Genomic DNA, 21,985 nt, shown 5'->3' with positions numbered 1-21,985 from the left:
GCTCAAACCACTTTCTAAAAGCCCGTTTTCAAGCACAGATGACTCAGAAACGCGACACAACAGCGACGTGTAGAAGCTAGTACTCGTTACACATTCTCTAGAGGAACTCAAAAAATCAGTGGGCGTGATCAAAACAAGCGTTGTTTCCGTGATCATTTTGAAGGGAGGCATACGCGCGGTCGAAAGGCTTCGGCGGCTTCGGGCTGTCCGCGCCTCGCGGCCTCTAGAGGACGCCCCGGTCGGCCTTGCCGAAATAGGCGCTATCTGGCTTGCTTGTTTTGCGGGGAGCAGCAAGCGGTTGGGCGTGTGTGTTTATGCTCGGCGCTCGGAAGGCGCTATTATTTCGGCGCTAGACGAGTGAAGGATTTTTAGAAGACCGCTTTCTTCCAACGCTCGTTCGACGTCCGCCTCGCGTCGTCGACTGAGAGATAACCCGACACACCTTGACGACGGGAGTCCGGTGAGCGCGACAGCGCCGGTAATCGCAGCCGAACATGCCGGTGTTTCACACCAAGACCATCGAGAGCATCCTCGAGCCCGTCGCGCAGCAGGTAAGCACGGTCCGTGTTTGCCTGCGAAATGGCTGCGAGGGGCGGCGGGACGACTCTGAGGACGGCGTCTGCTCCGGTGATTTGCTGTCAACCCACGCGTTGCGCTTTTCCGGCGGGCCAGGTGTGTCGAGTAGAGTCTTGCCCCGGTTCGGCCGAGGCTGCTGCCAGGTTCACGCGTAGCTTGTTACGTTCGGCGCGTGCAGTGTGGTTCCTAAACCGGCGCACGGACGCGCATCATGCCGTGCCGGCGGAACCAGGAGAGGGGGTCGGTGAAGAAAGGCATGCCTGTGTTGGATGTGGCACGCCCGAAGCATAAGTGCACCATTGTTCGAGAGGTTTGATGCGAAGCAGTGCTCCGGCTCTTGTGGTGTGAATGACATTGGAAGAACGTATCACCCTGCCGAGCGAGCAAGGACGAAAACGCCCTTGTTTCGAGGTTTCTCCGCTTTGATTGTATGTGCCGCCGAGGCGCTGTCAAGAGGATTTATTACATAAGCGGCGGTGTCGGGTATCGCACATAGTGCAAGCTCCGCGTTCTTAGTTTTCTCGCTGCAGCCGTACGTGTGCCAGAACTTGTTCGCTTCCAAGATTGGATCACACCTGTCTGTTCTGTCATTTTGTTCAGCGTCCTCAAAATGTGCTTTGCGAACACGCTACACTGATATCACGTGGCCTTGTCAGGCTGGCTGGACGTTTCTACAGTTGACTCAACCGCTTGTCTTTTGACGGCGCCACTCAAGAGGGGGCTTATGTCACCGCGTATGTTGTCGCGCGGCAGTGCTAAAGCTGAGTCAGCTGGAACAAAGCGATAACAGCGCTCCTAAGGTTTAGTTCTGCCCTGTCGAATCATAAAAGGAGCGTTTGCGAGGATACCTCGCCGTTCGATGATATCATCGATGCGTTGGACGGGAAGCGTCGTCTGCTGTCGCGGCTTCGAGAAACCGATTCAGACGACATCGTCGAGAACAGTTAACGCAAAATCGAATTTGTTGTCTAATCGAACGTTTCGGGGTTTATATTCGTCCATATAGAAACCTGGACTGGACGTAAAATCACGCGCACTATCGGGCTAACAAGCACATGTCATGTCGATGAATCTCTCCTTCGGGTAACAGGGTCTACCTTCACGCTTGGGTGACGCGTCGGTGACAGGTGTGTGACGAGACCTGTGCGCAAGAGATTTTGTTATTTATTTGCAGTCCGCCCTCTTTTGTTGCTATCTTTAACCCCCCACCCCCCACACACATACACACTTTGTCGTTCTTTTCGCCACAGCGTCTCGATTGCGCGGCGTATATGACACCGTGTTCTCGTGTTGCACTTCGCTCGGCAAAAATACCCTGTTGCCTCATACGTTTTGATGGTAATGACCGACTAAAAACGCAGCGCGTTCGACTCGATTAGCAACAGATAGGCGAGCTGAGTGCCCCAGGAGCGTTAATTGCTTATTCAGGCGAGGCACGTATATTGCAAGAGTGTAGCGTAGGTGCGCGCTCTACGCGGGCGGAATTCTCCACTTGATCATTTCTCCGCCCACATGGAAGACTCGAAAAAGCGTCGGCAACATCCACTCAACGACGTGACGACACAGAAGCGAGCAGGCGATAATATAAAAACCAATTCGCAGGATGTCGCCACGCACTGGCGGCAGTGTTCGTAGGAGTTTGTCATTGGGAAGCCGCTCGTGAACTCCTTTTTAGGTTATTCGCCCAGTAAAATTCCCTTTGGTGCTGCCTCTGTAGCATCACTCCATGCTTTCAGTTCAGAAAAAAAAAAAAAATAATGGTAGCTAGCGCACAGACGGATACGGCGAGAGTGAACTGAAAAGCTCCGCGGTTCGGATTTATTTCCCTGCATAGCATGGAACGAAACCTTGGTACCGTTTCGGAACTACCGTACACGCCCTGCCACCTTAAAATACTCAGTTTGGTCATATAGCCATAATGACTAAAGCTTCGGAAGGATCATTTAAGTTCTTTGTGGACTGCGCTGCTAATCAAGCAGTTTTCTGCGCTTTCTGAAAGCCGTCCCGAAGTCCTGCCAAGCACTTTGAAAATCGAATGTCAAACATTTTTTTTTTTTCTGAGATATGCAGATGTGGTTATTGCCATATCGAACCTGAGCGCACGTAGCCAGGGAATTACTGTAGTCCTTGACGTGATCGCTGCATGACGTGATCGCTGCAGTAGTTGTTGCGAGACATTGGCCTTGAATTTAGAAGCAAACCAGACTTTTAAAAGAAGTTGCCTTTAGTTGCATAACAGTCCGGCTCCCGCGCTAGTTTGAGTTGATAAACCTCGTCTGGCTTGTTTCCCTTCTCATTTAGAGAGAAGGATACACCAGTCTGCTTCGCTTATCTATGCTGCCATTCGTAGCGGAGGCGGAAGGTGTGCTGCCTCGAAGAGGTGTGGCCCCAGCAATAGCAAAAGATACGAACAAAAAAGCTAGATTCGGAAAAAGGAAAGAAAAGAAAAAAAAGCCTGAAACAGCTAGCGGCAGTCATAGGAGGCAATGCGGCAGTAGCAGACGAACCGCAACTCGCCGCCATCTTGAAAAGAAAAAAAGCGGTCTGCGTTGGAGGCGCCATCTGCTTAGCTGGGTCACGGTTCCCGCGCTGGGCGCGCTAATATTAGAATGGCGCGTCTCAGATTACGGCCCGTGTGCGCGGCTTGCCTTATATTTTCGTTTTTTTTATCGTACTTGTCATTGGGGGGGGGGGGGGGGGAGAAGTCGAAAGTTTGTTTGCCTCCTTTCCACCCGCTCTTTCTCTTTCCTACATTGGGGTTGTGGCAGGCCCTCTTCAATGGGAGATATGTGGGAGTGTCGACTTATGGAATGAGGTGATGAATGTTTTATGGCCATATTGTTCAAGGTGCTCAACTAGTTCACTGAGCGACAAGTGCATACAACATGCTTGGGCAGGTGGCTTTGTGAGGCAGAGCCCTTTAACTGAGGCAGTGTCTTGTGTTCAAGGTTTTCAGGGAGTTTCCAGATACAAGTTGCGCTGTAACTTTAATCAGTGAGTCAATCAATCAGTCTAATCAAGCAAAACTTTATTATACCCATGCCACATGTGCTAAAAATGACATTTAACTTGATAATACCTTATATTTTAATGCCTTATTTGCATGATGCCACACGGGCCAACCTAACATCCTTTACCTTAATGTCATTCATTATTTATTGTGTTCGCCAGAATTCATTCAACTCAGAAATGTGTATGTTCGATGTCAAAGCTTGCACAGTGCAGTATAACTGAAGTATTTGTTCATGAACACAATTTGGTTGGTTATGTGAAAAATAATTTATACAAAACTTTCAACTGCAACACTTCTGTCAAGAGTTGTACTCCATGAACTTCCCCAGGTCGGCATTTCAACGGCTTCGATGTGGCAGGTGCCATCTCAGTGTTCTATAGGACAACAATGACGTCCTATAGATATCCTATGGACATCCGCTGCCAGGACATGGATATCCTAGGGATGTACTGAATATGTTCTGCAGATGTCCCTTGCACAATTGTTCGGTTGCATTTTCTGTGTCCTGCGGACATACCTTGCTTGTCCGCAAGGGACATCATGGGGACATGCTGCGTACATTTTACGAACATATATCAGGTCCTTTTGCACAGTGTTTGCTATAATGCCTATTACATTCATAGCACGCTGTGTGACAGATGCAATGGGCAGAGTGCCGATGCATCAAGAACAGATGCATTGTGTGCACACATTATGCACACATACATGCATGAGGGAGTGAATATACTCCTCATTCTTCTAGTGGTCTTCCGCCAAGTGCAAGTGGCTTATCGAAGTAACAGAAGTTTCCAAAGTAAATTGCATCAGAAAATTTGCAAAGTACGAAAAACACATGAGCTGCAGGTGATATGATATAGCTTTATTCGGATTGTAATTTGAACATGTGAGAAGACGTAATTCTGTTACATTGCTTCTGGGCTTTGGATTTGACATGCAATGGCCGAAGTTGATATTGTTGGTTCCAACATTGTAACGGACAGCAACAAACTCAAGCTAACAGCATCATAGTACACTTTTTACATTTCACTATTCATGAAGGCACATTAAACATGTAAAGACGTTTCTCTTTTAATAGTACCGTGAAATTGTTCACTTCAGAAGACTGTCATCGTGTTGGCAATAAAATTGGACGTGTGACAACTCCGTCTAGTCTTCCTTTTTTTCGCTTTTTCGAGTCTTCCATGTGTCACCGGCCTTATGCACAGCACTCCTTTATTCTCAATTCTACACCCTTGCCACTAACACACCTTCGCTCACTGCCACACTCACCTGCCTTACCCTTTCTCCCCTTTAGAAGAACCCTACCTATATATGCTGTGCCAAGGAAAGCATATGTTGCCTTGAAAAAGACAAGTCCACTTGTTGAAACGTTGGCTCCCGCTTTTACCTTGTTCTCATTTTGCTCATCGTCGAAAATTAAGAATCAATAACACAACAGAACATCTGAAAAATTGCGAGGACAAAGTGTCTCGGTAAAAGAATGTCAATAATCAGTACACATTTCTTCAAGATTCAATTGAACCGCAAAAGAAGTTCTTTTTATGGTACCTTTTGGTACTTGCTTGGTAATTAATTGTATACTGTTTCAAAGTGGAACATTTAAAATAAAGACATCACAGTGCCAAGCTTGGCTACTTGGTTTTCGTCCAACATTGTATCTGTATACATTGCTCATTGCCTGTCTCATATATATTGTATGGCTCTGAATAAAAATTAGTAGTTAGTGTATCTGTCCTGTTCATATATCTTTTGTCTTGTAGTCTGTCTATGAATGCCACATCTTTTTCTGTAATTTGTACATGCTGGTGGCGAAAGAAAACGTACACACTATTGGTCAACGGCAAATATTGTTGGGTTAGCATTGATAACTTGGGTGTTCTGGTATAGCTATGAGATTTGGCTGTCATGAATTTTGTAGTTGTGTATTTGCAGATATATATTTTTCTATTTGCTGTGGCTATCTCATTGCAACTTTCCTCATCACCCCTATTTTTTCTCTTATCCTGCATCTTTCTTGTGGCCATGGGACAGTTCAGGTGTTCACTGGGAAGCGGGGCAGTTGAGGTGCTCGAGGCCTTTCATTCCTTCTTCTTCTCATTTTTAACATAATAAGCTACTACTACTACTACTACTACTACTACTACTACTACTACTACTACTACTACTACTACTACTACTACTACTACTACTACTTATACTACTACTACTACTACTACTACTACTACTACTACTACTACTACTACTACGATTTCAAACAGCGCATTTTGGGAATCTTGGTGATGTAATGTTTGTGTGTTGAGGACATTTGTCACCTGGCTTTCAGCGCAAGAGATCACGGAAAGTACCTATTGAAAAGCGTGGGGGTCTTCGCAGAAAGACGCTTGCACACTCCAAGAGGGCGGCACACTTCCTCAGTGTTGCTTATGCGGGATACCGAACTGTAAGGCCCTGCACGACTTCCTTAAGGGTCGGTGAGGAGGGCTGGCTTGTGCGTTGGTTGGGTTGTCGCTGGAGGAAAGCATGAAACGCTAGGGTAAAAGAGCACAAAATTGCACATTTTACACACCTGTTGAAGGCATAGTTAAAAAAAAAAAATGTCTCAGATTCTACTGTGGGGCGCGCTTGGGGCCTACTGAGTTTGTTACACAGCTTCATTGGGCACTTTATGCATGAAGCTTTCTTGCTGGCATGGGCAAGAAAGTTGTAATGGGCCTTACTGTCTTTGCATTATTGCTCACTCTTACCTTCTCTTACACTGCTTGGCCTGCAATTTGGGGAAGGGTGTGATGACTTGTATGTTACAACCCTGTTTGAGATCCTTGATGCCTACTGAGTTTACCTAGTGGCTCTTGGATTTTGTAGATACTTCTTAGTACACAAGTCTGAAAATATAAAAGAACAATGATCAGTTTGGCACTGCTAACGACACGGATTTTTGGCAAGTTAGTGGGAAAGCAACGGCTAGCTGATTATTCATATTCAGGTGGGAGCAGTGGTAAGGACAAAGGCAAAATGAGTGGACATAAAAGGTGCAGCACCCTCAGTGCGAAATGTCGTTTTTTATGTGCCCTCACCTTGTTCGAGTCCTTAACACTGTTCCCACCCGAATTTTAGCAAGTTGTTCCTGTTTCTACTTTGTACCTGCTGTGCGGCTTGGTCCACTGTTGAGAGAAAACAACCAAGGACGAGTGGCTCTCGATTTCATAGGTGCTTCAGCGGTGCGTGCTAGTCTAAGTACGTTGATGCATTATGCAAGGAATCAGTACCACCTACTGGCTCAAAGCTGGGTGCTTCCATGCCTGCTTAAGGAAGTTGTCCCTTGTTCTATGCTTGCGTCTTCCCTTCAACAGTGAGCTGTGCTGGGCTCTTGTGGACAAGTGAAACAGGAATGAAAACACATGAAGTAGAACACCTCCTACGGGCAGTACTGTAAATTAGCACCTCACTTTCGTGACTTCAGTTCTTATTTTTATTTTTTATAAAATAAAAATAATTTTTTATAAAGCTTCAAAATAAATTCATGACTCTTAAATTTCAGTAGATAATTGTTACCCTAGAAGGGCATGCTGAAAATAAAATGGGATCCATGAAATATTTGTGGGCCTAGTTTTCTGTAAATTGTAGGCACTTGACAAAAAGTGTGAAACTTAAGCCCTGGCCAATATTAAGCCATTCACAGTAACTTGAGAAGAATGAGCTCGGCTGCGTATCTGGTCACCAACGGTGATGTATACCTTCAGCAAAGTGTGTTAGCCAAAATCATTCCATAGTCATTTGAAGTACCTAAAGTCAAAACAAAAGAATGCATTGTAGTCATCCAAAACTTGTTTGCATTTCATTTGTCCATGATAGCACATAAGTGCTGTTTACATCTGCTTTGGAGAAATGCGATTATGTCTTGAAGGTTGCAAATGAATAAATGTATAAGCTCAACCTAACCTACTTTGTTTCTGTTGGTTTTAACAGTACTGCAAAATTGGTTCAAATCATCAGGTTTTGAAACAGCAGTCTTTAAAGAATAAGCACCAAGTTTAACAAGCCTTTGCAAATTCAAGTTAAAATGAAGGTTAGATAAACAAATGTTGAATTGGTAGCAGGTCAATGTATCATGAACGCTTGATGGTACAAAACAATGCTGTATGAATTAGAGGGATTGCCCATGGTGTGCTTAACGATATGCAGTATCCAAACGGGAGAAGTTGCTCTGACACAATTGCTATGAAGTGGCGAGGTTGTGTAGTGCACTAGTCTTTAGTGCAGATAAGCAGCAGAGGAGCAAATATTGTTTTTATTTGTTTTTTCAATGAAAATTGCTGGTTCATGCTCTGCCAGGTGTCCCGTCTGGTGATCCTCCATGAAGAAGCCGAAGATGGCAACGCCATGCCCGATCTCGAGCGCCCCGTCAAGGCTGTCAGCATGGCCGTCTCCAACCTCATCAAGGTGCGCTTCCATTTTTTTTTTTCTAATACTGCGGGTCATAAGGACCAAGCAGCAGGGGCAATACAAAACTTAACAAAATGTGACAATAGCTATAGTTCGTGGAGACCCTAAGCACTAGAAAATATTAAACGTATGACCATTAGACAGCTACGAAGCGTTTGACGCTAGTTGTAAAAAGAAGACAGGGCACTTATAGAGGAAATTTCAGTACAATTTACATCAGGCAAAGGTAGTACATTATCTATAAGTCTATAAATTTGTTGGTAGTGATAACTACAAATGTATACGAGGCGAACAGTTACACTGAGGTGTTCCATCAACAGTACGCAATATTTTGTTAATTTGTTCCAATCATTTGTCATTTGTGGTTCTTTCAGTCATTTAGGCATTTCATTATTTCGTCTGTTCAGTAAGAGAAGGCATTGTTTGCAGTAAGCACAGATGTGAACTCATATCAACTAGCTCGCTTACAATACTTGCCAACATGTTAGTGAATGCTTTAATCGGGTACTGTCACATCAGGTTGGGCGTGAGACGATCAACAGCAGCGACGACCAGATCCTGCGGCAGGACATGCCTGCTGCCCTGCAGCGCGTCGAGCAGTCCTCCAAGCTTCTCGAGGAGGCCTCAGCCATGCTCAAGGCCGACCCCTACTCGCAGCCCGCCCGCAAGAAGCTGATTGAGGGTGCTCGGGGTGAGCGTCGCTTACTCTGATGTAGAAGGGACAGTCTGGGAAGTGACGAAGCTTGAAAAACTTGAAACAAGCCCTTTAGCGGACAAAATTCTTTGGTGCAGGAGAAGCGAAAGAGCATAGTGATGGTGAATTGAGAAACATAGGTTGCCAGATCAGATCCGTCATGTCAAATATAATGCCTGTTTGCAGTCATTCTAGTCTATTGCAGTTGTGTAATCGGTGACAGGTCAAGTGCCTCTGGAACAGAATGTATAGCCATGCACCATCAAATCACCTTGTCTGCTTCTGCTTCTATTTTCTTATGCTTTGTATCTGTGTTCCCCACTTTTGCCATGCTCAGCCGTTGCCATGAAACAGCTCTACAGCTCACCCTGCTGGGGGTGCTTTCTTGTTCGTAAGGTGTGAGGGACGCATCTGAAATTATTTCAGCTGTGCATAAGAAATTAACTCCGCAGTGCAGTCTCCCGTACTGCATCTTCTGGCATGGGTTTAGCAATGAGATTCTTTAAAAGGACAACCAGGGAAATTCCTCTACTCTTTCCTTTTCAAGCTGCAGATTTCTGCAGTGAGCTATCCTCTTCATCTCTGCTTTAGCCAGTCTTGGCTGTTAGAGGATATTGTCACGTGGTGGTGACGTAGAAGAGCCGTCGGGCTTCTTCGGCGCACTGGAGATAGGTAGCGACGTCAAGATTCTCCTCGTCAGTGACGTGCGGCAGCATGGCGTCGAGCGTCGTCGTCGGGTTCCTGCCGTAAACCAACTTGAATGGCGTGATCTGTGTTGTTTCTTGCACCGCCGTGTTGTAGGCGAAGGTGACATACGGCAGGACCGCGTCCCACGTCTTGTGCTCGACGTCGACGTACATTGCTAGCATGTCGGCGAGGGTCTTGTTCAGGCGCTCCGTGAGACCATTCGTTTGCGGATGGTAGGCAGTTGTCCTCCTGTGGCTCGTCTGGCTGTACTGCAGAATGGTTTGGGTGAGCTCTGCTGTAAAAGCAGTTCCTCTGTCGGTGATGAGGACTTCTGGGGCACCATGTCGCAGCAGGATGTTCTCGACGAAAAATTTCGCCACTTCGGCTGCGCTGCCTTTTGGTAGAGCTTTGGTTTCAGCAAAGCGGGTGAGATAGTCCGTCGCCACGATGATCCACTTATTCCTGGATGTTGACATCGGAAACGGCCCCAACAAATCCATCCCAATCTGCTGGAATGGTCGACGAGGAGGTTCGATCGGCTGTAGTAATCCTGCTGGCCTTGTCGGTGGTGTCTTGCGTCGTTGACAGTCTCTGCATGTCTTGACGTAACGGGCGACGTCGGCGGTCAGACGCGGCCAGTAATACTTTTCCTGTATCCTCGACAGCGTCCGGGAGAATCCGAGGTGCCCAGCGGTTGGATCGTCGTGTAGGGCGTGCAGTATTTCTGGACGGAGCGCTGACGGCACCACAAGAAGGTAGCTAGCGTGGACTGGTGAGAAGTTCTTCTTCACGAGCAGGTTGTTTCGTAGCGTGAACGAAGACAACACGCGCTTAAATGCCCTAGGGATAAGGTGGGTTTTCCCTTTCAAATACTCGACGAGGCCTTTTAGCTCCGGGTCTGCTCGTTGCTGTTTAGTGAAGTCTTCCGCGCTTATTATCCCAAGGAAGGCGTCGTCGTCCACGTCGTCTTGCGGCGGGGGATCGATTGGGGCGCGTGATAAGCAGTCGGCGTCGGAGTGTTTTCTTCCGGACTTGTATATTACCGTTACGTCATATTCTTGTAGTCTGAGGCTCCACCGCGCCAGCCGTCCTGAAGGGTCCTTTAAGTTAGCTAGCCAACACAACGCGTGGTGGTCGCTGACGACTTTGAATGGCCTGCCATAGAGGTAAGGGCGGAATTTAGCTGTAGCCCAAATGATGGCGAGGCATTCCTTTTCAGTCGTAGAATAATTGCTTTCCGCTTTTGACAGCGACCGGCTAGCATACGATATCACCCGTTCAAGTCCTTCTTTCCTCTGGACTAGGACGGCACCGAGGCCTAGGCTACTGGCGTCAGTGTGGATTTCAGTATCGGCGTCCTCGTCGAAGTGTGCAAGTACCGGCGGCGACTGCATGCGTCGTTTGAGTTCTTGAAATGCGTCGGCCTGCGGCGTTTCCCAATTGAACTCGACATCAGATTTCGTTAGATGTGTTAGCGGCTCCGCGATGCGCGAAAAGTCCTTGACAAAGCGCCTATAGTAGGCACACATGCCAAGGAATCTGCGCACTGCCTTCTTGTCGATTGGCTGCGGGAACTTTGCGATGGCAGCTGTCTTTTGCGGGTCGGGGCGCACTCCAGATTTGCTGATGACATGGCCTAGGAATAGAAGCTCATCGTAAGCGAAGCGACACTTTTCCGGCTTCAGGGTGAGCCCTGATGACTTGATGGCCTCTAATACTGTCGCAAGCCGCTTAAGGTGATCGTCGAAATTTCCGGCGAAGACGACGACGTCATCCAAGTAAACAAGACAGGTCTGCCACTTCAATCCTGCTAAAACCGTGTCCATCACGTGCTGGAACGTTGCAGGCGCCGAGCACAGTCCAAATGGCATAACCTTGAATTCATAGAGGCCGTCTGGCGTGATGAAGGCGGTCTTTTCGCGATCCCTTTCGTCGACTTCTATTTGCCAGTAGCCAGACTTGAGGTCCATCGAGGAGAAGTATTTAGCATTGCAGAGCCGATCTAATGCGTCGTCTATCCGTGGGAGGGGGTATACGTCTTTCTTCGTGATTTTGTTCAGTCGACGATAATCGACGCAGAAACGTAGGGTTCCGTCCTTTTTCTTCACTAAAACAACTGGAGACGCCCACGGGCTTTTCGACGGCTGGATGATGTCGTCGTGCAGCATTTCGTCGACTTGTTGTCTTATAGCTTCGCGTTCTCGCGTCGAAACTCGGTAAGGGCTCTGGCGTAGTGGTTGAGCGCTCTCTTCGGTGATTATGCGATGCTTTGCGACTGGTGTTTGTCGAATCCTTGATGACGTCGAAAAGCAGTCTTTGTATCGTCGAAGCAGACTTCTGAGCTGTTGCTGCTTAATCACGGGGAGACTTGGATTTATGTTGAAGTCTGGCTCGGGAACTGCGGTCGTCGGGGTAGATGCAACAGAATCCGAGAGGACAAAGGCATCGCTGGTTTCCTGAATTTCCTCGATGAATGCGATCGTCATGCCCTTGTTGATGTGCTTGAACTCCTGGCTGAAGTTTGTCAGCAACACTCTCGTGTTTCCTCCATGCAGTCGAGCGATCCCTCTTGCGACGCAAATTTCACGGTCGAGTAGTAGACGTTGGTCGCCTTCGATGACGCCTTCTACGTCAGCGGGTGCTTCGGTGCCGACCGAAATAACGATGCTGGAGCGAGGCGGGATGCTCACTTGATCTTCGAGCACACTCAAGGCGTGCCGACTACAAGGGCTCTCCGATGGTATCGCTTGATCTTCCGACAGCGTTATTGACTGCGACTTCAGGTCGATGATTGCGCCGTGTTGGTTCAGGAAGTCCATGCCGAGAATGACGTCTCGTGAACACCGTTGCAGGATAACGAAGGTGGCAGGGTAAGTCCGGTCATGAATGGTAATTCTTGCCGTGCAGATTCCAGTTGGCGTGATGAGGTGTCCTCCAGCGGTGCGAATTTGAGGGCCTTCCCATGCAGTCTTAACCTTCTTCAACTGGGCGGCGATGTGTCCACTCATGACGGAGTAATCAGCCCCTGTGTCCACTAAGGCGGTAACTGCGTGGCCGTCGAGAAGCACGTCGAGGTCGGTGGTTCTTTGTCTGGCGTTGCAGTTGGGTCTTGGCGTCGGATCACGGCTGCGTCGTGTTGAACTGAAGCTTGAACGTCGCGTCGTCAAGTCGTCTTTCGTCGGTGTAGTCTTGGCTTCCTGACTTCGTCGGGGCGGCGGCGTGTCGTCATTAGGTCGTCGAGATGGTTGCTTCGTCGGCGGCGGAGGATCTTCGTCAGTTCGACGAACAGCAACCGCACCTCCATCGGTTGCTGCTTTTAGTTTTCCGGATATGGGCTGACGGACCGGCCGCGGGCTGGGCCAGTGTATGGTCGGCGCTGCGGCGACAGGTAGCGGCCTGGTGACGGCGAACGGGAAGCTCGTCGAGGGCTCCACTGAGTGGCGGCGAGGTAGTCGGCGATATCGCGAGGTCGTTCGCCAATCTGTGGCCGCGGCGCGTTAACGGCGAAACCTCGCAGTCCCATCTCCCGGTATGTGCATCGGCGGTACACGTGGCCGGCTTCACCGCAGTGGTAGCAGAGCGGGCGGTGATCGGGGGCGCGCCAAATATCCGTCTTCCTCGCGTAGGTGCGCTGGGCGACGGGTGGGCGTGCTGGCGGCGGCGGCGGTGGACGACGGAATTGTGGCGTTACAGGGCCCTGGCGTTGTCGCGGAGGGGGAGCTTGACGGCGTGCGACGGCGGCGTAAGTCATCGCTTCTGGCTGGGGCTGCGGTAATTGTGGTTGCACCTCAGGAACTCCTAGCGATCGGTGCACCTCTTCTTTCACGATGTCGGCGATCGAGGCCACTTGAGGCTGCGACGATGGCAAGACCTTGCGCAGTTCTTCGCGCACGATGGCCCTGATGGTCTCGCATAAATCGTCCGTGGCCAGTGATTGAATTCCGGAGTAGCTTGTTGGCTTGGTGCGTCGGTCAAATTGCCGGTTCCGCAATTCCAGTGTCTTCTCGATGCTCGTCGCCTCACGAAGAAACTCGTCGACGGTCTTCGGTGGGCTTCTTACCATACCGGCGAAAAGTTCCTCCTTTACACCACGCATCAGTAGACGTACTTTCTTCTCCTCGGACATTTCTGGGTCGGCGTGGCGGAACAGACGGCTCATTTCCTCAGTGAAAATCGCTATCGTCTCATTCGGCAGCTGCGCTCTTGTCTCCAGTAGAGCTTGGGCTCGCTCTTTGCACACGACGCTTTGAAATGTTTGCAGGAAGCCGCTTCGGAAGAGGTCCCACGTCATCAAGGTGGCTTCTCGATTCTCGAACCACGTCTTGGCGGCGTCCTCCAATGCGAAATAGACATGTCGTAGCTTGTCGTCGCTTGCCCAGTTGTTAAACGTAGCGACCCTCTCATACGTTTCCAGCCAGGTTTCCGGGTCCTCAAATGTGGAACCGCGGAACGTTGGTGGTTCCCTGGGCTGCTGCAGCACGATGGGGGACGCTGGGGCTGCCATTGCGGTTGCCTTGGCCACAATCTTCTTGGTCTTCTCAGGTAGAAGTCCGTGCTCCGGGGGCAGCTGTTGAAGACGGCGGCTTGCTCGGTGGTCCGGGACTACGTTGGTGTTCTGTTTGTGGTCTGGGCTGGGATCACGGCTTGTCGGGGGCGTCCTGTACATGGACGAAAAGCACCTCCACCAGATGTCACGTGGTGGTGACGTAGAAGAACACAGTAGCAATACTGTGAACGAGAAAACTAACTTTTATTGGGCGAACTTGTGCCCACAAAACAGGCTACACTTATAGCACAACGAAAGCGGCGAACACAGTCGGCGATCGTCGGAAATCTGATTAGCGGGTCAAGCGCGTCGGCTTTTATAGATCAGTCGTCGAATGTTCCAGATGAACTGATGGGACCCGCGTGTCTTCCACAAAGTTCGACACCATTCGTGTCACGCGATGAAATCTGATAACACAAGGTTCGGCGACAACAGACACGCGGATAGAAGCGTCGATAACTTTCCAGAAACGTCGGATACATGCAGGCGCGTCCCTCGCTGTGTGATTACAGTTAAGCGGCGAAACGTAGTTGCCCGATAAAGATAAGTACACGTGTCAATATGATGCATGACTGCAGCATGCTCATTGTTGCTTAACCATCGGGATGCCTCTTCTTTGTACTTGTGCAATCTGTGAGGGAACAACTTTTTTAAGTGCAGAGGCATGAAGGGCAGGTGTGTCGTATTTCTTGCTTTTTCTTAGGAAGAGTTTTCCTTTATTTTTTAACTTGCCACTGGCAGTAGCTGTCAATGTGCTAATTACAGTAACTGTATAAATGTGGGAAGCAAACAATGCTTGGTGTAGTGGATGGCATCTTTTGTCGGGAACTCGAGCGCAACACAATATCGAGAGCAGAGAACGTCAAAAGCATGATGTAGCACGAAGGTAACTGACATAACCAGGCACTGAGCAACTGTTTGATCATTCACAATTCTAAAGGCCACTTTGAATGTAGGCTTTGTTTAATATAGGGTAATATAGGTCTAGCTTGGCTAAGTCTATCATCTTTCCATGCTCAAGACTTCAGCTGTGCTCTGATTTTGGAGTCTGTTTTGCGCAAAGCCAATAGCATAGCATTGTCACTGGACAAAGAGCAACACTTCAAACAATGCCAGGCATCCTTTTTTCACTGCTATTGTTGCATGGTTCATGTTATGGGTAAATGCCAATTGACCACACCTTTTATTGTAGTCGTCTCACAAGTGTATCCTTTTTTTTTACGTTATCCTTAGGCATCCTGCAAGGAACATCTGCCCTTCTGCTCTGCTTCGATGAGTCCGAGGTGCGCAAGATCATCCGCGAGTGCAAGAAAGTGTTGGACTACCTGGCAGTGTCTGAGGTGATCGAGTCCATGGAAGACCTCGTTCAGTTCGTCAAGGTACGTGTTCATTACACGTTCTGTATGTTCACACGGTGTCAATGAGTATACTGTACATAGTCTAAGTTAACTGAAGTGAAGCAGTTTGAGTCAAGTGGGCCTTGCATTTGCACCATGTGATGTTATCTACAGTTCCAGACCACTAGATTAAAGCATCCCGAGTTGTCAGGCTTGCATTGTGTCGATCATCTCGTCATTGTTTTTATACACATGCATAAAAAAGCACTTAATTAGCTTTGACAGCTTGTCTGTCTTACATTCATTCTCTCTTCAGATGCGACATGCACTGTTTGATTTACTCGGGTGAACTGGGCATCACATGTGGCAGTTCAACTAATTGAAATGCCAGTGTTTTTACAACTTGAAATGCAAAACTTTAAGAAAATGACTGTTAGAGAGGTTAAAGTTAAACTCTCTCTGTATTTCCTACCTGGTGGGTGCTCTCTCATGCAGGTTGTTCAGTTGTTCAACTGGAGAGGCCGGTAAAACTGGCAAATTAATGTTAAACAGGAGGTGAAAGTAGCATCTGGCAGTGTCAGCAAGAAAACTGGCCCTCCTGGTTCAAAGGGGGACAGGTGGCTGCCCTAGTTTCCTGACACTGGGCTACAAGCTTGAGCGAGTGGCCAAATACAATCTTGTGAGCACACATGCTTTATGAAGTTCCTGAAAGCATTGATTTTTTGGGGGCAGCTGCTTGTGACGTTGGCAGTTGTGACAAAAGCACTGCTCGTGACAGTGATGCCGCACCTGTTTGAACGCAGGACATGAGCCCGTGCCTTACTAAAGTGTCGCGTGACGTGGATGCCCGGGAGAAGGAACTGACCCACCAGGTGCACCGGGAGATCTTGATTCGCTGCCTCGACTCGGTCAAGGTCCTGGCGCCCATCCTCATCTGCAGCATGAAGATCTTCGTCCAGATCCTGGCACAGTGTACGCACATGTGGCAACTCTCTGCACATAGGCGTACTACATGACTCGCTTGTCGTGTCTCATAGGGCCTTTTGTGAATGTATTTTTCTGTTTAACCAGTGATAATGCAGAAGTGTTAAAATGCACTAGAACTTGGAATTGGTTAAGTTGGTTGTACCTAATGAGGCAGAAGAGCTATGCAAAGGGTGCGATAGGGTTGCAAGTTGAGACTATACTAGAAACGTTGGTGAAACATAGTCTAATTCAAGTGATAAATGAGCCAACACGAATACAGGGTCAGAGTCATTTGATACTTGATCTTTTTTATTGGACAATAGCTTTCAGTATTAAGTGTATGTAGAAGAGGGAATATCGGACCATGAAGCCATGGCAGCGGTTCTTAAGATCGCCGATAAGGTCCTGGTAAAACATTTCAGTACACATGTCCTAAATTTTCACAGAGCAGACGACACGTCTATCCTCAATCACTTAGAGCTCGCTCTGGACATGATTCGAAGGGGAAATGATGTGCAGTGCCTTTGGACGTATCTTAAGTCAACTGTGGCTGATTGTATATCACAATTCGTACCTGTGGGACAGAAACGAGTGAAGAAAGCAAACCCGTGGATCACTGGAACCATCATTCATTTGAAACGCCGACTACGGCGCACATGGCAAGCGACCCCAAGAAACAGCGGCACTATTTATTCTCTTAGCATGAAGGTTTGTGAAGAACTTAAAACAGCCCGACCAAATTTTTTTTTTCATCCACTTTAATCGACTACATGCGAAATAGCCTGGACAGGCTTGGAGGTACTTGACCGGCTCAAAACCAGAGATAACGGCAGTCCTTGTGGATAACAGGATATGTGGTAAACCAGTCTTGATAGACAGTGGAATTTAATTATTTCTTCTGCCCAGTGTTCTCGCCTGGTATGATTGGCTGTCCGATTCCAGAACCGTGCGACAAGTGTGAGGACAAACTTCAGATTTCTAAAGAAGGCATGCTATAATTGTTGTTGATCTTAAACTGTAAGAAATCATCAGGGCCCGATAATATACCAAATGAATTCCTTAAGTGCTACAGTGGACGAGTTGTAGAATTCTTAGTTGAGATTTTCAGGGAACTGCTAGGCACGGGTGCCTTAAATGATAACTGGTTAGTGGCCAGGGTAGTTCCAGTTTTCAAAGAAGGCAGCAAATTAAATGTAAAAATTAGCGGCGTACTTCAATTACATGCACTGCCTGCAAGCTGTTAGAACATGTAATCTGTAAATATATAATAGATCACATGGAAGAGGAAAACCTGTTCTGTGTTAAACAACATGGTTTTAAAATATACTTAACACAAAACCATCAAAACACCGGTAGTGAAGAGATGGACAGACACAGTGCTTGTCTCTTTCTTGATTAAAGCATACCCGTAAATGTATTGCAGTTTATGGAATAACGTGTCACGAACGATGACATGCCGACACATCCGTCGCAAACGTTCACTTTATTACTGCACTCTGTGACTCTCCCACCATGCCGTCCATCCGCGCATACCACACATCACACTGCACTTCGCGCCACCCACGTCTTTATTCCTCTCTCATTACCGCACTTGTGCCATTTCATCATTCCCCTGCCAATTACAGTCAACCACACGCACAACCTCTGAGAACCGCACCTTGCCTCACCTCGCCTGGAGTTCTCGTTCTGCTTAGTCCACCACTCCCTTCTCATAACCGGAATATGAGAGACGTTGATAACAGCAGTAGAACTGGTAGCACTGCCTTGTAATGCTTGACGTGAGCATCACAACATGACACCACCAGCACTTCTACACCTGCTTCTCCCTCTTATATACCGGTATTCCATAATTTGTAATGCGTTTACGGACAGGCTAGAACTCTTCCTTGTCTCTGTATTTTGGTGCCTTGATCATCAGAAGAGCGTGCTGCGCACTAACCCAGATTTAATTTCTTCTGCTGCTCAACACACAATCTGTCACATTGTCATTCTTGTGTTCACATCTAGCTTCATTTTGAGCTGATAAAAGGGGTGAGCTTGAGCAGCTGCGCGTGTTGGTGGGCAACCTGATGCAGCGGGCAAGGGTGTCGAGGAGGCGGCAGAGAACCGCAACTACCTGGCGCTGCGCATGACGGAGGAGATCAACGAGATCATCCGTGTGCTCCAGCTCACCACCTACGACGAGGAGGAGTGGGACGCTGACAACCTCACCGTCATGAAGAAGGCACAGGTTTGTAAGGGTGGCCATGTAGACTGTTTCCTTAGTGCTAGAAATGTGCTCATTTTCGGTGCTTCTTTATTTTAACGTTTTATATTAAGATGTAGTAGTCGCAACGTATACCAAGATATATAAAATTGTAGCCTGATCACTGGTGTTTTGAGTGAAAGTAAAGCAAAAATAATTTCTGAGCATTTATGAGAATTCTTATGTGCAACTTCAAAAAGAAGCACCGAAAGAAACACGAATGAAAGTAATAATTTGCTATTTTTAGTATTAGCACTGTGAGTAAAAAAAACAAACCTGAAATATACAAAATACCTTATTTACTTGCATAATGCTTTGACCCCCACATTGGCTATCAAAATTCAGATTTTCTTTACCTTTTTCCTTTTTTTTTTCTTTTTCGCTGAAGTAACCATCGCACCTTCAAGATTTGCTGCAGCAACAGTCGTATGCTTGCTCTGACATCAGTGTGGACACTGACGCTAAATTGGTCGGGCTAAAGTCACCTTATTTATCCATTTAGTGACCCTAGGTTTAGCTAGTGTCTGCAAATAAAGGGCCTTTGCAGCTCCTGCTTGTGGAACCTGCGCTCTTATACAAATGTAGGTGCTGTTTGGAAGTAATATTTTGTTTGAGTTTACAGTGGCAGGTGTGAGAACCCTGATTGCATCGCCGACCTCGCGCACGCCTCTCCCGTGCCCTTTCACCCTCTCGCTCGCGCCGGATGGGTGGAAGGGAGACGGGAGGGGCGGCGAAGGCGTGCCGCGTGGGGTGCATGGCACAAAGGTAGTTGTAACGAAGCGGCTCGCATTTCTTTATCTTCACCTGGATTTCGCTTTCCTTTTCTTTGTGCCGCAGACACCCAGTAGCCGGATCCAATTGTTGTAGCCAGTAACGTAGCACAGGAACATTGTAGCGTGCGGTTTATTTTATCACAGAATACACACAAATGTTCACAGTGCCAAGGCTGCTCACTATCATATCCGAGTATTGTTAAAACCAGTAATGCCATAAGTGGGCTTGACTGTACTTCTCTGTCTAATTAAAACGTTTGGATTTTTGCCCCTTCTGCTTTTTTCATGCAACTCTATTATAACAGTTATGGGTTACAACAATGGGGTTTTCTTTACACTTGAATATTGTTATAGATGCGTTTTATTTGGCACACATACATGCTCTTGTAAGCTCTCCCATTCCCCCTCTACCTCTACCACATGACCGGCTTCCTACACTTTGCACACATACACTTTTTTTCCACTTTGACACTCCTAATGCTAATGCATTAAGAGTGTCACTTAATGCTAATGCACTCATTGGGAGAGATGCAGGACTTCAGACATTGAGATACGGCTCCTCCCTGGGCAAGGCATTCAGATCAACATTTGTGCTCAATTCTGGGATCAGCATCAATGCTTACAGCCGGTTGCCCATGTCCTCTGTTGAGGCACTATTGAAAGGCTGTTAATAAGACAGAGTTAGTTGCCAGCCCTGCAGCTTTGCCAAGACTGCTTCAATAGGATATACCACCAGTAATTTTCAACCAGCATAACCAAGACAAAATTTAATTGCAGTTGGCCTCGAAGTCCGACCATCAAAATTCTTGGTTGCGAATTGCTTTGCAGTAATTGTATCTTTGTCCGTAAATAGTTAAATTGAAGGTACACATCCCACCCCTCGAGTTTGCCAGAAAATTTGTTTTGCCAACAAACATTGTCACGTTTGGTAATGCTTAAATCTAAATACCATGCATCTCACTGTGTTGTGAGAATGTTGTTTCATTACACCCAGTGACCGTCTGCGCCCGTTCAGACAAGAGTTAAATGTTTCCACCGCCCTGTTATCTGTTGTGTCCTCAGAATGCAATTGCGGGCAAGATCCAGTCTGCGCATGACTGGCTAGAGGACCCAATGGCTGTCACCGGCGGAGTTGGTGAGAAGTCGCTGCGGCACATCCTTGACTATGCCAAGCGGGTTGCCGACCGGTCTTTGCCTGCCGATGGTGACGCTATCCGCAAGCTCTGTGGCGACCTCGAGTCTATGACCAACGCCCTGTGTGAACTGCGCCAGGAGGGCAAGGTTAGTGTCACAACCATTTCCCTATTTTCTTTTTGCTCTTTATCTTAGACATCAGGTGCGCATTTATTTGTAGCTGAGCGTAATGTCACAGGCTTGGCTCCCGTGTGCGGTAGCTGCATTCCAATGGAGACGGGATGCAAAAATGCTTGTGTAGTTTGATTTAGGTGCACACTAAAGGGACCATGACGTGGTCGTTCAAGTGTTCTCCGTTTATTATCGTAACTGAGAGTGGAGGGCCCAATATGGTCATGCACACACAAAGAAACTGGGCTCTTGGCGCTCATTTAACTCAAAATTTCAGCTTGAAAATGCTGCCCCTAAACCACTGCCACAAACAGTGTCTGCCATTTTGGCATGACTGTGTGACGTCAGGAAATGAGGGGTCACCGCTGTCTCTGCTGCTTTGAAACAGTTCGAGACCACATTGGGTGTCGCCGTTAAAATGTGCCCACAATCGCGCGTTAAATTGTGCTTATTGACCCCCCCCCCCGGGTCAGTGAGGGGGGTGCATGCAAACCGCAAATGGACCACTGGCAAAAAAAGTTTTATTTTTCCCAACCAAAACTACTTGCCTGCCTTTCCGCTACAGTTGCTGTGCGCCGGATGGAAAGTGCCGAGAGCGTATAGCTTCAATCAACTTCAGTGCACCTTCCTTAGTTCCTTAAAAAATTATTAAATTTTTTTTTTCATTTGTCACTGTCTCAACGTCTCTCATCCTTGAATGCGCAGCAACTCGGTGCTCGGTGCAGCAACTGCGGGTGTGGTGATTGCATGGGGATTAGGTGGGTTTGTTTGACAAAAGTCACACCATCGAGATGGTGGGGAGAGGACTTCAGTGGGCCTAGGCCCCCCCCTAATGGGCAACCCTGTTCACACCTATGGTTCCACCTGAAACTGACAATGAGTGCACTACTGGTGAGCCACTGCTGGGTGGGGTGTCAGGGGAGCCAACCTTGCAGCATGCAAAGTTTTTCACCATGTGCTGGTTACCGATCCTGCTGTGTCATCCTTCCACGCAGGGTGCATCGCCCCAGGCACAGTCGCTGGCTCGCGGTGTTGGTCTCAAGTTGCGCGAGTTGAACAACCTCATTGGCCAGGCCATCACCAATGTGGAGCGTAGCGGCATCCAGCAGCTGGCACACACCGTGGGTGGCCGCGTGGAACAGGCGCTTAAGTGGCTGGTCAACCCTGGTGTGTCCGACCGTGGCCTCGGTGGGTGACACAGCAGTCCCTTGGTCCATTCACTGCTAAACCCATTTGACAAACCCTTTTAAAGGAGCACTGGAGCACTCTTTCAAAGTTCGATGTGCTTTTGGCACTTAGAAGGACGACACTTGGCGATTATGGAGGTTGGGAAACAGTTTTAGGCAGGGTTCTCCCCATGGTGAGCAGCGGTAGAAATGCCACCTACTACTCCGTGTTCA

The 21,985-nt window shown here is 47.9% G+C and overlaps 1 protein-coding gene across 3 annotated transcripts in view; it reads left to right on the top strand.

Moving 5' to 3' along the window:
- The first annotated feature begins 204 nt into the window (after positions 1-204).
- Positions 205-21,985, top strand: part of Vinc (vinculin) — a 59,783-nt gene continuing 38,002 nt past the window's right edge. For 2 of the 3 annotated variants that reach the window (XM_072285284.1, XM_072285283.1), the window contains exons 1-8: positions 208-551; positions 7,922-8,029; positions 8,552-8,723; positions 15,193-15,338; positions 16,100-16,268; positions 18,338-18,492; positions 20,343-20,561; positions 21,581-21,773. In XM_072285284.1, coding sequence (XP_072141385.1) covers positions 495-551; positions 7,922-8,029; positions 8,552-8,723; positions 15,193-15,338; positions 16,100-16,268; positions 18,338-18,492; positions 20,343-20,561; positions 21,581-21,773 — 1,219 coding nt within the window. In that variant the 5' untranslated portion in view covers positions 208-494. Of the gene's footprint in view, positions 552-7,921; positions 8,030-8,551; positions 8,724-15,192; positions 15,339-16,099; positions 16,269-18,337; positions 18,493-20,342; positions 20,562-21,580; positions 21,774-21,985 lie in introns of all 3 variants that reach the window. The other variant, XM_072285282.1, reaches the window with a different exon arrangement.

The sequence above is a fragment of the Dermacentor andersoni genome, chromosome 11 (genome assembly GCF_023375885.2).
Source record: "Dermacentor andersoni chromosome 11, qqDerAnde1_hic_scaffold, whole genome shotgun sequence".
NCBI classification, from domain to species: Eukaryota; Metazoa; Arthropoda; class Arachnida; order Ixodida; family Ixodidae; genus Dermacentor; species Dermacentor andersoni.
This window is presented reverse-complemented; position numbering and strand designations above follow the sequence as displayed.